Genomic DNA, 15,156 nt, shown 5'->3' with positions numbered 1-15,156 from the left:
CTGTACCTCCATTTGGCCCGGAAGCATGTCTTCTGAGCATGGTAGGAGCATGCGCTCTCTTCTGGAAAAATGCACAACAAAGGGAAATACCTCACCACTAGGGTAACCAAAGGGTAACTCACCACGAAGAGAAAATACTTTCTAAGCCCCAAAGGAGCTGGTGAGTCCCGCATGCTTACTTACTCTGCCCACAATTCTTCAGGATCCGCACCCGCTCAGACACGTCACCCAGGTAGAGTGCATTCTGATAATGGCCACTCATGTCCTTTCGGATCTCAGCTGCATCAAGTCAGTAAGATACCAGGTTAGGTCTTCTTTCCGAAGTTCCCTCTCTCCTCCCCTCTACCTGCCTTCACCTTCCCTCAAGGACCCCACTCCCCACCCTTAGCTTCTGGGGCTCACCAATCTTCATCATCTTGCGAAGTTTCTCCAGGTTGCCAGTGATAAGGTACAAGAAAGAAAGTTTGTCGAAGTTTTTGGTGCGTTGATAACACATTTCCACAATCTGGTGGTTCCCCTGTAGCAAGGCCACTTCTCCCAGCTTTTCCCAGCAGTTCTTGTCATCCAGTGCTTTGGCTGCTTCCAGAGCAATCTAAAGAACCCCCAGGGTCAGAGGTAACAGGTTGGCGGGTATCTTGACTCAAAACCAGGGACCATGGTCGAAGTATCCGCCTCTACATAAATCTCCCACAGACTCTGTATACTTGCAATCACTCCTACCATTCAGTCTAATTCTACTGAAAATCCTATCACCAAACAGGATCCCTTTGGCTCCACGGAGAGAAGAATCACATCACACATCCTCCTCCTCAGAAATTTACTTTGACAAACAAAATCATCTCCTAGCAGTTGCTGACTCCACAGGGTCAATTCTTGCTTAGCTACCTTATTTTCCACTTGCTAGGTCTAAAGATCTCCGGGGGCTTTAGAAAAGATAAGAAGTAATAAGGAAGTTCAGAACCAGAGAGTCAATGTACCTAAGCCACCTCCCCATTTAAAAATAATGCCTGTACGTCTAGGTCCCAATATTTCCTAAGTACCTGTTCATCTGAGCAGCCAATCAGCAAGTAAAAGGTGAAGGAAGTGAGAACTTTCAGAGTCCCTGCCATGTTGCTCCTACGCTAGAGGCTAATGGATTCAGAGTAACGGACAATGGGGACAGTAGCACTGCTGTGGCAGAAGCAGAGGCAGCAAGTAGCAGAGACGGGCAAGCTGCAACAGGAAGACAGCGCCATCTGACAACCCGGACCATCTCAGACTCCGTCCTCCTCGCTGAAGAGGCAAGCCCGGAATATGCCTTCACGCTGCAGCCCGCACCCTCTCACATTCTCTGTAACGACATGGGGCTTAGGACCCCGCCCCCCTCACCTCGATGTTCCCGCACTCCAGTGCCAGGCTAAAGCGAGTTTTCTCGTCCTTGACGAAATGCAAGGCCACCTCAGGGTAGCCCTTCTTCTGGAGGTAAGCGATGATAGACTGGCCAACTAGTTTCGCATTTCTCACCATGTGCAGCACCTAGACGTGTGGGGTGCGGCAGGGCAGGAAGGAGACATCACTCAGGGAGAAAGCAGTGCTGCCCTCTCGCACCCCTAGGGGGCCCTCTCGTTTCGTACCTCATCATATTTTCTGTTGATCAGGGCCAGCTTGAACTTGAACTCCGTGGGATCAATGGTGAGCACCCGAGGACGACACTCCCTATCCAGGCAATACACATTGTTGCCCTTCACCCGCGTGACATAGATGGGTAAATCCAGAGTTCGGATGATCCCGTAGTCCCTGCAAACAGGAGTTAGCGGATTCAACTTTCAGCAAGCGAGGGGGAAAATCTAGCCTGGAAGGACATGGAGCAAGCCTAGGACACGACTTTGGATCTTCCCGCTGCTCTTTTGCCAAGTGCCATTTGCACAGCGGTATAGACAGGAAGTGGTTCAAAAGAGAGCAGAGCTAAATGCCACATTTACTGATTTTATTCTTCTGTATGAAGCGGGAAAAGATAGGGCAGGTGGTCTGATCTTTCCTCATACGCTATTGCTCTGGGAGCTAACAGACATGGCTGCAGGAATCAGGCCTGAAAGTTAAATCTTAAGTTCTGATGTACAATCACTGCGCCACCAGGGGCAGCTGAAGTCTCTCCTTGCAGCTACAGGTGGAAGTGGAAGAGAGGGAGATGTGAAGTCTGACACACACGAGAAACGGTAAAAGGCAAAAATAATTTTAAACTGAACGCAAATTAAAAATGTATAATCTAGGGCGTTAAGTGCACATACTGTATTAGAAGAAACGCTGAAAACTAATGACCTCTATACAAATACATTAGAAAATTAATAAATACAATAAAAATAAGCCAGCAACTCAAAAATTTGTTCCTTTACAAGTTAAACCAGAGTATACTTCGAAAAAATAAGCCAATCATAAAATTAAGAAATAGAAAAAAGAAACAAAATACAGCAGTTCAAGAAAGGCAAAAGCTAAATAAAATTCATAAACCTCTTATGAGTCATAAAGAAGATGTGGTTTATACTACTTGGCAATGAGAAAGAATGAAATCCTGCCATTTGTAGCAACTTGGATGGAACTGGAGGGTATTATGCTAAGTGAAGTAAGTCAGCCAGAGAAAGACAGATATCATATGTTTTCACTCATATGTGGAACCTGAGAAACTTAACAGAAGACCATGGGGGAGGGGAAGGGGAAAAAAAAATAGTTACAGAGAGGGAGGGAGGCAAACCGTAAGAGACTCTTAAATACAGAGAACAAACTGAGGGTTGATGGGGGAGGCAGTGGGAGAGGGAAAAATGGGGGATGGACATCGAGGAGGGCCCTTGTTGGGATGAGCCCTAAGTGTTATATGTAAGCGATGAACCATGGGAACCTACCCCCAAAACCAAGAGCACATTTTATATACTGTATGTTAGGCAATGTGACAATAAATTACATATTAAAAGAAAAGTAAAAATAAAAAATAAACCTTTTGTGACTCTAATTAAGAAAAAAGATAAAATGGCCAAAATAGGAATGAAAAAGGGGATATTCCTAGAGCTCCTGCAAGATGAGGGTGGGCGTAAACTTTTTTAAATGATCAAATTCCAAGAAAAGTAAAATTTACCAAAACTGACTAAAAACAAATAGAAAACCCCGACAGTCCTATAACTGTTACACAAGATAAACTGAAACTGAATCACAAAAAATCCTCCTATAAAAGAAAGTCCTAGGATGGAGGCTTCACTGGATGACTTCACTGGCAAATTCTACCCAATATTCCAGGAAGAATTAAACCCAGTCTTATTACAAACTCACTAAGAGAACAGAAGAAGGTATATTATTTTCCTTATTTTATGAAATTAGCACAACCTCAACACCAAAACCTGGCAAAGACAGAAAGAAAAAGGGAAGTCGTAGGCCAATCTCATTTATATATACACGTGGATGCAAAAACCCAAAACAAAATATTAGCAAACTAAAACTAGCAGTATCAGAAAAGGGTAAAACATCATAACCAAGTTAGATCTGTATCAAGAATACAATGTTGGTCTCATATTTTTAAAAAATCAATTTAACTCACTATACTAATCAACAAAAGGAGAAAAATCCTAGGACTACCTTGGTATATGCAGTAAAAAAAATTTTATGTAATAAAATTCAGTATTTATCTGAGATACAGCACAGACAGACATTCCTTAATAAGTAGAAGCTATCTCTAAAGAAATCTACAGCAAGCTTAGGTAATGCCAATACACTGAAAGCTTGCCCTTTAAATTGGGACCAAGACGAAAAAGTCTACTATCATCATGTGTATTCGACACTATGCTGGAGATCCTGGTCAGCGCAGCAAGACAAGGAAAATACATGAAAGTATAAGTACTGGAAAAGAAGAAACAAACTGTCAATTACCCACAGATGCTCTGATTACTTACCAAAATAAGGCAAATTACCAGAAATAATGAAAGTCTAATAAGATCTCTGAAATCAATTTAGAAACTTAATTATATTTCTAAATATCATCAGAACTTAGAAAGTTAAATTTTTAAATGGAGAGTTTCCATTAAATTTTTTTAATGTTTATTTTTTGAGAGAGCGAGCGAGCAAGCGAGCACAAAGAGGGGAGGGGCAGAGAGAGAGGGAGACACAGAATCTGAAGCAGGTTCCAGGCTCTGAGCTGTCAGCACAGAGCCTGACACGGGGCTCGAACGCGCGAACCGTGTGAGATCATGACCTGAGCTGAAGTCAGACGCTCAACCGACTGAGCCACCCAGGCGTCCCAGATCCATTTACAAATAGCGCTGAAAACTGCCAAGTGCCTAAAATAATCCAACTAAAGAAATCCAAGATCTCTATGGAGAAAATTCTAAAAACTTTACTGAAAGATGTTCTGGAAGACCTAAATAAATTAAAAAAAAAATTTTTTTTTAAGTTTATTTATTTTGAAAGAGAGTGTGTGCAGGAAGGATAGAGAGAGAGAGGGAGAGAGAGAATTCCAAGCAGTCTCCACACTGTCAGTGTGAGGTGCCAGATGCGGGGCTTGACCTCATGAACCCGTGAGATCATGACTTGAGCCAAAGTTAAGAGTTGGAGTCCTGCATTGGGCTCTGTGCTGGCAGCATGGAGCGTGCTTGGGATTCTTTCTGTGTCGCTCTCTTTCTCTCAAAAAAAAAAAAAAAAGTGGATGCTTAACCAACTAAGCCACCCCAGCGACCCAATAAATTTTTTTTTAGAGGGAGAAGAGTGCTAAGGCAGGGAAGAGGGGCAAAGGGGGAGAGAAATTCTCAAGCAGTCTCCATACTCAGCATGGAGCCTGATATGGGGCTTGATCTCACGACCCTTGAATCACGTCCTGAGCCAAAATCAAGAGTTTGACACAACTGAGCCACCCAGGCACCCCACAGAAGACCTAAATAAATGAAGAGTTACTACACCATGTTTACAGACCAGGAAACTTAGTATTGCGAAGATGTCAATTACGTCCAAAACAATAAACGCCCTCAATGCAATCCCAAATGAAATCACAATAGGGCTTTTTGTTTGTTTTATTCCACATGGAATTTCACAAGCTGATTCTAAAACTTATACTTTAAGGCAAAAACGTTTTGAAAACTTGCCCTTTCAAGGCAAAATTAATTAGAAAACAGCCTAGAACTTAAAAGAAAAATAAAAGTAGGAAAGATCTGAGAATCTGCTCTAGCATGTGGGAAGACCCCTAAAGCACAGACCACAGAAAACAGGTCCTTGCATTTCTGTAAACATGATTTATGTGTGACAAGGAAGGCACTGCAGAACTAGGGGGAAAGGCTGGTCTGTTCAGAAGATGTTGGGACAGCTGAGCCTGAAACTGAGCCCCCTCACAGCCCCTCACACCACACACAAATATCAACTTTAGGAAGATCACAGCCCTAGGTATGAAAAACAAAAGTATAGGGGTGCCTGCGTGGTGCAGGTCATGATCTCATGGTTCATGAGCTCAAGCCCCACATCGGGCTCTGAGCTGACAGTGTGAAGCCTGCTTCAGATTCTCAATAAATTTCTCTCTCTCTCTCTCTCTCTCTCTCTCTCTCTCTCTCTCTCTGTTCCTCCCCTACTTGTGTGCTCTCGTGCTCTCTCACAATAAATTAATAAACTTTAAAAAAAGGGGAAAAAAAAAACCCAAAAAACGTATAAAGTTCTTACAACACAATATAAAAGGGGTGTCTGGTATCTGGATGGCTCAGTTGGTTAAGCGTCTAATTCTTGATTTTGGCTTAGGTCATGATCTCATGGTTGTGAGATCAAGCCCCATGCCTGGCTCAGCCTGGAGCTCCACACTGAGCCTGCTTAGAATTCTCTCTCCTTCTCTGTATGCCCCTCCCCCACTCATGCTCTCTCCACCTCCCGCCCAAGGTAGACAAAAAAAACCAGCAAAAAGTTTCTACAAGAGGATACAAAAGAACGCCTTTATAGCCTTGGAGTCAATAAAGGTTTCTCAAATAAGATACAAAACCCAATATCCACAATAGGTAAGAGTCATAAATTCAACTATATTAAAATAACAACATCTATTCATCAAAGGATAGGATATCATGAAAAGAATCAGAAGACAAACTATGGAATGGAAGGAGGCATTAAGATTTGTAACATGTAGGCCAGACAAAGGACTGACACTCAAATATATGAAAAACTCCTAAAATAACCAGGATAGATAACCCATTAAACAAAAACAGATAAAAGTCCTGAACAAAATTCACAGAAAAGGGAACCCTGAGGGGTGGTCAACTGGAAAGTTGCTCACTCTCATTAGGAATCAGAGAGTGGCAAAGCTCAATGACAGTGAGATGCCATCACAAATCCACCATAAAGACAAAAGAAGTCTGACAAAGCCAAGTGTTGGCCAGGATGACAAGCGAGGAAGCTTTGATACGATGCTGCTGGCCGTGCAAATCGGTACAGCCACTTTGGAAAGCAGTTTCACATTACCTAGAAAATGTGAAGATATGCATACTCTATGATCCAGCAATCTGGTTCCGGACACTCCAGAGAAATGTTGTGTGTGTATGCACCGGAACACGTGTAGAAGACTGTTTAAGAGAACACTTTATCACAGTGGCAAAATCCTAGAAATAACTCAAATATCCCTGTAGAGCAGAGCGGATAAACTGTGGTATGTTCACAGAACATTATACAACAACGAAGACAAGCAAATTAGAGCTGTAACATAGGTACATACATCTTACAAACAAAATATGGAGCAAAATAAGCAAAATACGAAAATAATATACTCAGGATGATTTACATGCAGTTCAAACCAGGCAAAATTAAAACATCATTTGAAGACATACTGGGTGGTAAAATTACAAAGAAAAGCTTGGACGAAATTACCATAAAAGTCAGAATAATGTTATCTTTGGGTGGGAAAAGGAGGTGGTTGTGATTAACAACCACATGGTGGCAAGAGGCCTCTGGAGGCCAGCACTCTTCTATTTCCTGCCTTGGGTGGCAGGAACGTTCATTATATGACGATTTGCCATTCTCTACGTATATACTCCGCATTTTTCTTTATTCAAGTCATATGTCACAATTTTTTAAAGACTTGAAAAAGAACGTTCAGCTGTGCCTAGCACATATGCGCCAAAGATTTTCCACGAAGAAAAGTTCAAGGAGGACTTCAGTTACATCCCTTGAGACAGGACAGTGATTTTAAGAAGCTACCTTCTCCCACTCTGTGTATCAGAGAATTCACTTACCCAGTGGTGACGGCATATTTGATGTGGTTGCTTGTGGTATAGATAAATACCCCACTCTCATCCCAGGCCCCACTCTTGACGCGAATGTTCTCATGAATGTTACACAGAGCCTCCAGTTTGCGGTTACAGATCACAATGGCTGTAAGAGGCAAAGGGCATGAGTACTCTGCTGGACAGGGTGAGTGAAGCAGGCTGGCAGGGATGGGAGCGCAGGACTGGTGTCTACATCAGGGTGGGTATAAGGGAGACTCACCATGTTTGGCCAGTAGCGCTACATGGGACATGTCTGCTGACCAGATAACGTATTTCACCTTGGAAATCTTCACAGATGCCAGAGTCCTGGGACAGAGAAAGGCGAACGTGAGTGGAACTGACTCCAAAGTCCCAGGTTACGACCTACATCCTTTTCATCACCAAATTAAACCCTAATTTCTTAAAATAATACCAACTAGGGGCGCCTGGGTGGCTCAGTCGGTTAAGCGTCCAACTTCGGCTCAGGTCACGATCTCATAGTTTGTGAGCTCGAGCCCCCTGTCAGGCTCTGGGCTGACCGCTCAGAGCCTGAAGCCTGCCTGCTTCGGATTCTGTGTGTGTGTGTGTGTGTGTATGTGTCTCTCTCTGCCCTTCCCCTGCTCGCCTTCTGTCTCTCTCTCACTCAGAAATAAACACTAAAAAATATATATTTAAAAAAATAAAAAATAATACCAAATAAACAGTCCCTGTATTGTAGCTGAGTGACGGAAACACTTTGGCTCACACTGTAGGCTCCCCCCGCACACCCTCCCGGCCGTCAACTCCCTGTCCTTCAGGGATTTGTGTACGTCTGATCTCACCAGAGGACTATAAGCTCCTTTAAGCACAGGATGCCACTCATCCCTACGTGCCTGTGATTCTAAGTGCCGAGAGCATTCTTTGTTCAGGTAAGTGCTCCAAAAACAGATAAATAAGGCCCTCACTGTTAACGCTATTGGGTACGGACAGGATGGACAGTGATCACAGAGGGGAAAAGTGGCAAGAAACAGTCTCGGAGTTACACACAGAAGTGGTCAAGCCTGAGGCGAACTTACTGGGGGAAAAGCTCCCACTACAGACGTCCACTCCCATCCACTACATGCCTGTCTGCTTAGGGGCACCTGACATGTTACCGCTTCTGTTGTACGTCAAAGAGCGTGATGGATTCTGCATCTCGGAGCAGGAGGTTTCCTGTGCCAGCATAAAAGATCTCATCGCAGTTGGGCACCTGTACCTTTTTGGTGATCTCATTCTTCAGATTCTTGATCAGAAGCTGAAATAATTATCACAAGTGGAGTTATCGGAAATGTGTGCTCATAAGATGATGACAGCTGACAACACGCCTCAGCAAATGTCCCTTGGTTTCAATAAACCAAGTTAGGGGGCGCCTGGGTGGCACAGCTGGTTAAGCGTCTGACCCTTGATCTCGGCTCAGGTCACGATCTCACAGTTCGTGAGTTCAAGCCTCGCATCAGGCTCTACGCTGAAGGTACGGAGCCTGCTTGGGATTCTGTTTCTCCTTCTCTCTTCCCCTCCCCTGCTTGTGCACACACATGCACTCTCTGTCTCTCAAAATAAATAAACGTTAAATCTACTCTTTCAAAAAAAAATAATAACAATAAATAAAATAAACGAAGTTCGGGTGTTTTCTGTCCGGGCCGGTCACCATTTTGGCAGACCACCCTAACCAAGACCCTCTCTGGAGGCCCTGACAGCTTCTGTTTCTTCCCTCAACTGAAATACCCCGAGAAGTCCAACTAACCCCCAAACTCCTCCATCAATCAGAGCGAGAACGGTACTTCTGGGCTGGGGCTTACATCTGTGTTACACATTTTCTTGAGATCTTTGTTTCTCTCGCTCAGGATCACTTCCACTTCAAGTACCAATGAGGGTAGTTAGGATAAAAAAGGAATTACTCCTCACCCAGACCACCGCTTTCAAATCTGACATTTTTTGGCTTCTGTTTTGTCAACAGTGTCTTTACCTTTGTTCTCAAACCCAGACCCACAGTGACCATCAAGCCAATCAAGTCAATTTTAAGGCTCTTTGTCTCCCAAGGGGACTGTGGTATCTGCACGATGATCACAGCTCCCCAGGGGAGAGGAGAAAGAGAACATGCTCTTTCTTCATGCAATACACCACTGCCCCCACACTTCCCAAATCAGTTTCCCCTTTCTGCCCTAACTCACCGAATGCATCCGATCCAGGACAGCAAACCGGTTTCGAGCAACCCAAACGGCCGTCAGGCCTGAGGATCGTTTCCCTTCGGGAGCTGAGAACAAAACCAAAGGGCGGGAAGCGTGTGGCGAGCCACCGGCGGGTGACTCAGGCGCCACAGAGCTGCCTGTCTTGCTGGCTGCCATGCCCGCTTTGCCGGTTCAGCTGCTTCCTGACTAATTCAGCTGCAACCCGAGGCTATCGTCAGTGACTTTTCCCCACCAGTCCCCTCCAAACTCCAACCTCCACCCTGCCAAGCCTCTTCTCTCCAGGCCAAGCGGCTGCCTGTCAGCCAACACCGGGTACTGGCACAGGGACCGCCCATCTTGGGAGACAGCACACTCCATCGAGCTAACGAGCAGGGCCTCGCTGGCCAAGCTGTGGCGCGGCAAGCAGCCTGTCAGTGTCCAGGACCTCCTATCTCAACAAGCTGGAGTGGAGACAGAGCCCCCTCCCCAGGACGCAGCTGCTCTGCTGCTTTTAACATGCAAATGCAGACCCCCGGTAGAGCAGGGTGGGGCAGAGCGCTCCCAACTGAATCTTGACAGGCAGATGAGCTCGGTGCCGGGCAGTATTTAGCACCAAGCCGTTGCTCCATAAATGTCACTCACTCGCATCACCCTGAAGAAAGTTACGAAATGTTCCTCGGTTCCCAAACATCTCACTGGCTGACTACGAGTCCGAATGGGCACTCCACCCTCGGGGAAACTTCAAGGGTCGTGCACAGAAGGATGCGCCGAAACGCCCATATACGAGCCCACCGGCAGCGAAGTGGACAGAACGTGCCGGCCAGCCTCGCTTTGTGCCCCTCTGGCACCTGTGGTGACAGGCAATTCTAATCATGACCAACACCCCCGTTTTCCAGGGGCTGGGGAGCCACATTATTCGAGCTTTTGGTCTTTCTCTTCCTCTCTGCTGCCTAGCACCGGGCTGCACCTTTACACCTTTGCCAATTATTACCTCCTTTGAAAAATGGAGAAGACGAGACCTAAGTGGTAATAAAGCAAAACTAAGAAACAATCGTGAATGCGTGGGGAAAAAGAACAAGGAGGTGGGTAGGGAGGGGCATAATCACAATTTGATCAGAAATGGCTTAACCGTTTAACTTATAGGGGAGACTGTTACGGATACCAAAGACACACAAGTTCCCTGTCCTTTCACCAAGACCACACTTTCAAAAAAGAGTGAACCGTGTTAGCAAACAATCACGACACAGTGAGTGGCACCTGCAAAAGGGCCGGAGCTAGCAAAATTACTTCTTGCCATCTGCTCACGGAGTCTAAAATATCATAAAAGTGTGCCAGTAAGGTGAGGACCCGAGAAAGCCTCTATAAAGCAACGGGAGGAAGCGGACTGAAAGGAGCCTAAGTGAGACACATCCATTCTGGAAGGCTGTCGGCAAATCCTAACAGGAAGGACGGCGACAAGGGCTGGCGGTGACGGACGAGGTAGACAGGGGTCTCAGCTGGATCCTGGGATCCCTGGCGGGGTGTGGGGCTGTCAGCAGCCTCATTTCTTTGACATGCAAAGGAAGCAAATCGGATCTGGATGTGGATGGGAGAGCATAAATCCCCAGTCCCAGGATGAGACGTTGCAAGATTGGAACCACATTCTTAAATAAATGAAACTACCAGGGTGAAAGTCATATCGGCTGACAATAAACTAGGATGTCATGCTGTGCTGAAAGGGAAAATGGAGAGTTTCTAATAACCAAATTATAAAATATATATATCTAGCTGGAGTAATAAAATGGAGGAGGAACATGAATATTTCACACCATGGTCGCCTCTGATGCAACTGTCAGCAGCACCTGCCAACAGACACGAGTGATGTGACCGTGGCCTGGGGAGGGAATGTGAAAAACTTGAGGCGCGACAGCGCGGCGGCGGAGAGCTGTGCGCGAAGCCGGGCAGACACAGGGGGCACCTACCGTCGGGATTCTGGGAATCCGCGTCCTTGGGGATGGTGTACAGGTCATAGGTGCTATTCTCCAAGTTGCTGGCTCTCTGTAGAGGAAACAGGAATCAGCTGGTGACAGGAACCCAAGACAGCAGTTTATTCTGACAGAGGAAACTGCGCCGTCACACAATGATCTGTAGCCATCCCTTTCTCACCCGTCACCCACCGGGACAGGTGGACGTGTCTAGAGCTAGCAGTTCTCAGACTCGTCGCCAAAGAACTCGGAATTCACGTCACTTCATATTTTTTGTATCCTCCAAAGGTTTATGCAGATATTATTTGGAAGGCAGCAAGGACTGCTCTTGACTCCACACGTTAATAAACTAAATCCCCAGTATTCTGGTGCTCTACCTAAGTATACTCGTCAACTTAAAAGTTTGTTCAAGGGGAAAAAAAAAAAAATCAAAGACAACAGTAAACACAACCCCCAGGGAAAAAACGTTAAGACTCTTAGATACTGAACAAAGAACGGGATTAGACACACTAGAAGTCATACGGGGAAAGACAAGTTTTCGTTCTTTTTAACTTGGCAAACAGGGCACTCAAACTAGAATGTCATTCCTCTCTTTCCCCCAAATTACACGGCAAGAAGTACGGGGGCTACTTGCTGACCCTGAAGGCAACTTCACTGAAAGGCACCCCTCCTCCAGGTCAGCTCTGCTATTTTTGCCCCCATGAAGGAATCAAGACAAGCATTCTCGATTCAGGTCATTCATCTTGAGGCTGCGTTACGTGTAGAAATTGCCAGCCTCAGTGAAGATGTAAGTTCACAAACCCCTAACATGCTTATGGTAACTGGAGCCGACCTGGTTTGAGGCTGCTTACTGTGTTAGCCCTCTCAAAATGACCACTACAGAGCTTCTAAACGGCCACTAGAGTTTTCCTAAGGGCATGAGAAAGAGGCCTACGGAAAACGGGAAGATCCTAGGAGGACAGCAGGGGTCACATACCGTACACAACAGGACTGCATTTTCTGCTGGATTGTACGACATATTGAACACTGGGAACTTGGAACCACTAGGGATGTACATGGAAAAAGAGAAAATGAGGAAGGGGAGTAAGGACGGAAGGAAGAAAGGCATGACTCCCACATCTCCTACTTACCCAATCTTTACACATATAACTCATCACTTTCATAATCAGGAATAAAAATAAACATTCCATCTACTCTCTTCCTTCTTTCAAGGCTAGGACACCCCTAGCTCAGCTTTGACAAACAGTTTAAAAAAGGCAAACCCTGGTACAGGTCCGATTTTTCAATGGAACGTAGGGTCAGCACTCACTGCAGTGAGCGGGACTGGGTCTTCTTGGGGACAAATTCCTACACATAACTGCAGGGGACACCACAGAGCAATGTGATGGGCTCTGTCTCTGGCTAATTTGTCCCGTCCCTTGGAGTGTTCACATAAACCCATCTTTTTATTGTAGTAACGCCGGAGGGTGGTTATCAAAGCCTCGTGCCAGAGCCTGCCACCATCAATGTTTCAGCATGCTGATGCAGCTGGCCCTCCGAAAGGACAGTTTTTTGCCAGACATCCCAGAGCTGATCACATCTTCAGAGTGAAGAGCTTCCAGAGACGTATATTCTAGTTTAGAGTTGAATGCGTTTTGCCGGAAAGCAAAGCAAAGTCACAGAAATGCCAAACACAGGCAAAAAGGCCTGTCACCAAGTCGGGCCACTCTACCAGGAAACTTTCTCTGGTTCGCAAGAAACCCGGCCGACTGTGGCAGTAGTGATATCCTGTGCACAGGCTCACTAGCATTCTAATCAGGGAAACTGCCCTTCTCTTCATGGCCTCCTCCTTGCCCACCATGCTCCTGGGGTTCAAACTGAGCAGCTTCCCCAGTGGGGACTCGATCTGCGACAGGAGAGGAGACCCAAAATGTCATCAAAAGAACAGAATTCTATGGGGCGCCTGGGTGGCGCAGTCGGTTGAGCGTCCGACTTCAGCCAGGTCACGATCTCGCGGTCCGTGAGTTCGAGCCCCGCGTCGGGCTCTGGGCTGATGGCTCAGAGCCTGGAGCCTGTTTCCGATTCTGTGTCTCCCTCTCTCTCTGCCCCTCCCCCGTTCATGCTCTGTCTCTCTCTGTCTCAAAAATAAATAAAACGTTAAAAAAAAAAAAAAAAAAAAAAGAACAGAATTCTATTTGCGGGTATCGCAGTGTGGTGACAGACCAGAGGGTCTGGCGGGAGGAAACACGTCTGATTTACCTCCGCAGCTGCATCACCGCTACATCTTTGGAGCTGTTGAAATCCAACTGACGTAAGAATCGGTCCTTGACATAATGTAGCATATTGCCGTGAACAGCGTAGGCTGGCCTTTCCCGTTCCAGTTTAAACACAATCATGCCACCATCATGGCCTGGGGCACAGGGAGGAGAGAGGAAAGAATTAGCTGAAGGCAAGAAAGCTGGAAACAGGAGATACACGAGGATGAGGATTATGTATGTGCTAAAAACAAAGGTACCTAAATGTGTCCTTTATTTGTCTACATTCCCACAGTTGTTAGAAGCTTCCCTCAAATCAATTTCTGTGAATCCTTTTCTAATACTCTACCTAACACTGTCACATTTACACACACCCTCCTCTGTGTTCTCCTAACACCTTGTACAAAGTTCCATCACACTGAAAGTAAACAGACAGGATTACATCAAACTAAAAGGCTTCTGCACAGCGATGGAAATCATCAAGATGCAAGAGCAACCAACCTGCTGAATAAATGGGAGAAAATATTTGCAAACCAAATATCCAATAAAGGGTTAATGTCCAAAATATAAAAAGAACACAACTCAATATAAAGACAGAAAACCACACACAAACAACCCAATTCGAAAATAGGCAGAGGACTTGAATAGACATTTCTCCAAAGACCTACTGATGGCCAGCAGGCATATGAAAAGGTGTTCAACGTCTCTAATCACCAGGGAAATGCAAATCAAAACCACAATGAGACATCGGCTCATACCTGTCAGAGTAGCTAGTATTAAAAAGACAAGAAATAACGGTGCTGGCGAGGACGTGGAGAAAAGAGAACCCTTGCGCACTGCTGGTGGGAATGTAAATTGGTGCAGCCACCGTGGAAAACAGTATGGAGGTTCCTCAAAAATTAAAAATAGAACCACCATATGATCCAGCAATTCCATTACTGAGTATCTATCTGAAGAAAACAACAGAAACACCAATTTGGAGAGATACATGCCTCTCCATGTTCACTGCAACATTATCTACAGCAGCCAAGATATGGAGGAAGCAACCTAAGTGTCCCAGGGCTGGTAAATGGATAAAGAAGATGTGGTATACACACACACACACACACACACACACACACACACACACAGGCCTATTACTCGACCGTAGAGAATGAAGTCCTGCCACTTACAATGACATGGATGGACCTAAAGGAATTAGGCTAAGTGAAGTGAGTCAGAACGACTAATGTTAAGATTTCACTTATATGTGAAATCTAAAAAAAGAATACATGAACAACAACAACAAAACAGAAACAGACTCCTAGGTACAGAAAACAAACTGGTAGTTACCAGAGGCTGGAGGTGGTAGAGAGTGACCAAAATAGGTAAAGGGGATTGAGAGGTGTAAATATCCAGGTATAAAATAAGTAAGTCCCTAAGGATGTGATGCACAGCTTAAGGAATATAGTCCATGATACTGTAGTAACTTCACGTGGTAAGAGATGGTAACTAGACTTAATCATGGGGATTACCTGGTAATATATAAAAATATCAAATCACTACCACG

General features: G+C 45.3%; 1 protein-coding gene across 2 annotated transcripts in view; it reads right to left on the bottom strand.

The window, feature by feature from the left end:
• COPA (COPI coat complex subunit alpha) overlaps positions 1-15,156 on the bottom strand; it is a 45,602-nt gene that overhangs the window by 7,517 nt on the left and 22,929 nt on the right. For both annotated transcript variants that reach the window (XM_047092790.1, XM_047092791.1), the window contains exons 11-21: positions 13,612-13,762; positions 12,350-12,416; positions 11,371-11,446; positions 9,413-9,495; positions 8,357-8,496; positions 7,465-7,550; positions 7,212-7,350; positions 1,614-1,776; positions 1,369-1,515; positions 403-592; positions 184-279 (exon numbers count right to left, since the gene is read on the bottom strand). In XM_047092790.1, the coding sequence (XP_046948746.1) occupies positions 184-279; positions 403-592; positions 1,369-1,515; positions 1,614-1,776; positions 7,212-7,350; positions 7,465-7,550; positions 8,357-8,496; positions 9,413-9,495; positions 11,371-11,446; positions 12,350-12,416; positions 13,612-13,762 (1,338 nt within the window). The remainder of the gene's footprint in view (positions 1-183; positions 280-402; positions 593-1,368; positions 1,516-1,613; positions 1,777-7,211; positions 7,351-7,464; positions 7,551-8,356; positions 8,497-9,412; positions 9,496-11,370; positions 11,447-12,349; positions 12,417-13,611; positions 13,763-15,156) is intronic.

Source organism: Lynx rufus, unplaced genomic scaffold (genome assembly GCF_022079265.1).
Source record: "Lynx rufus isolate CCGP_SWC_20201006 ecotype Redwood Valley unplaced genomic scaffold, mLynRuf1.p SCAF_31, whole genome shotgun sequence".
NCBI lineage: Eukaryota > Metazoa > Chordata > Mammalia > Carnivora > Felidae > Lynx > Lynx rufus.
The sequence above is the reverse complement of the archived record's forward strand: the minus strand, read 5'-3'. Positions and strand labels throughout refer to the sequence as shown.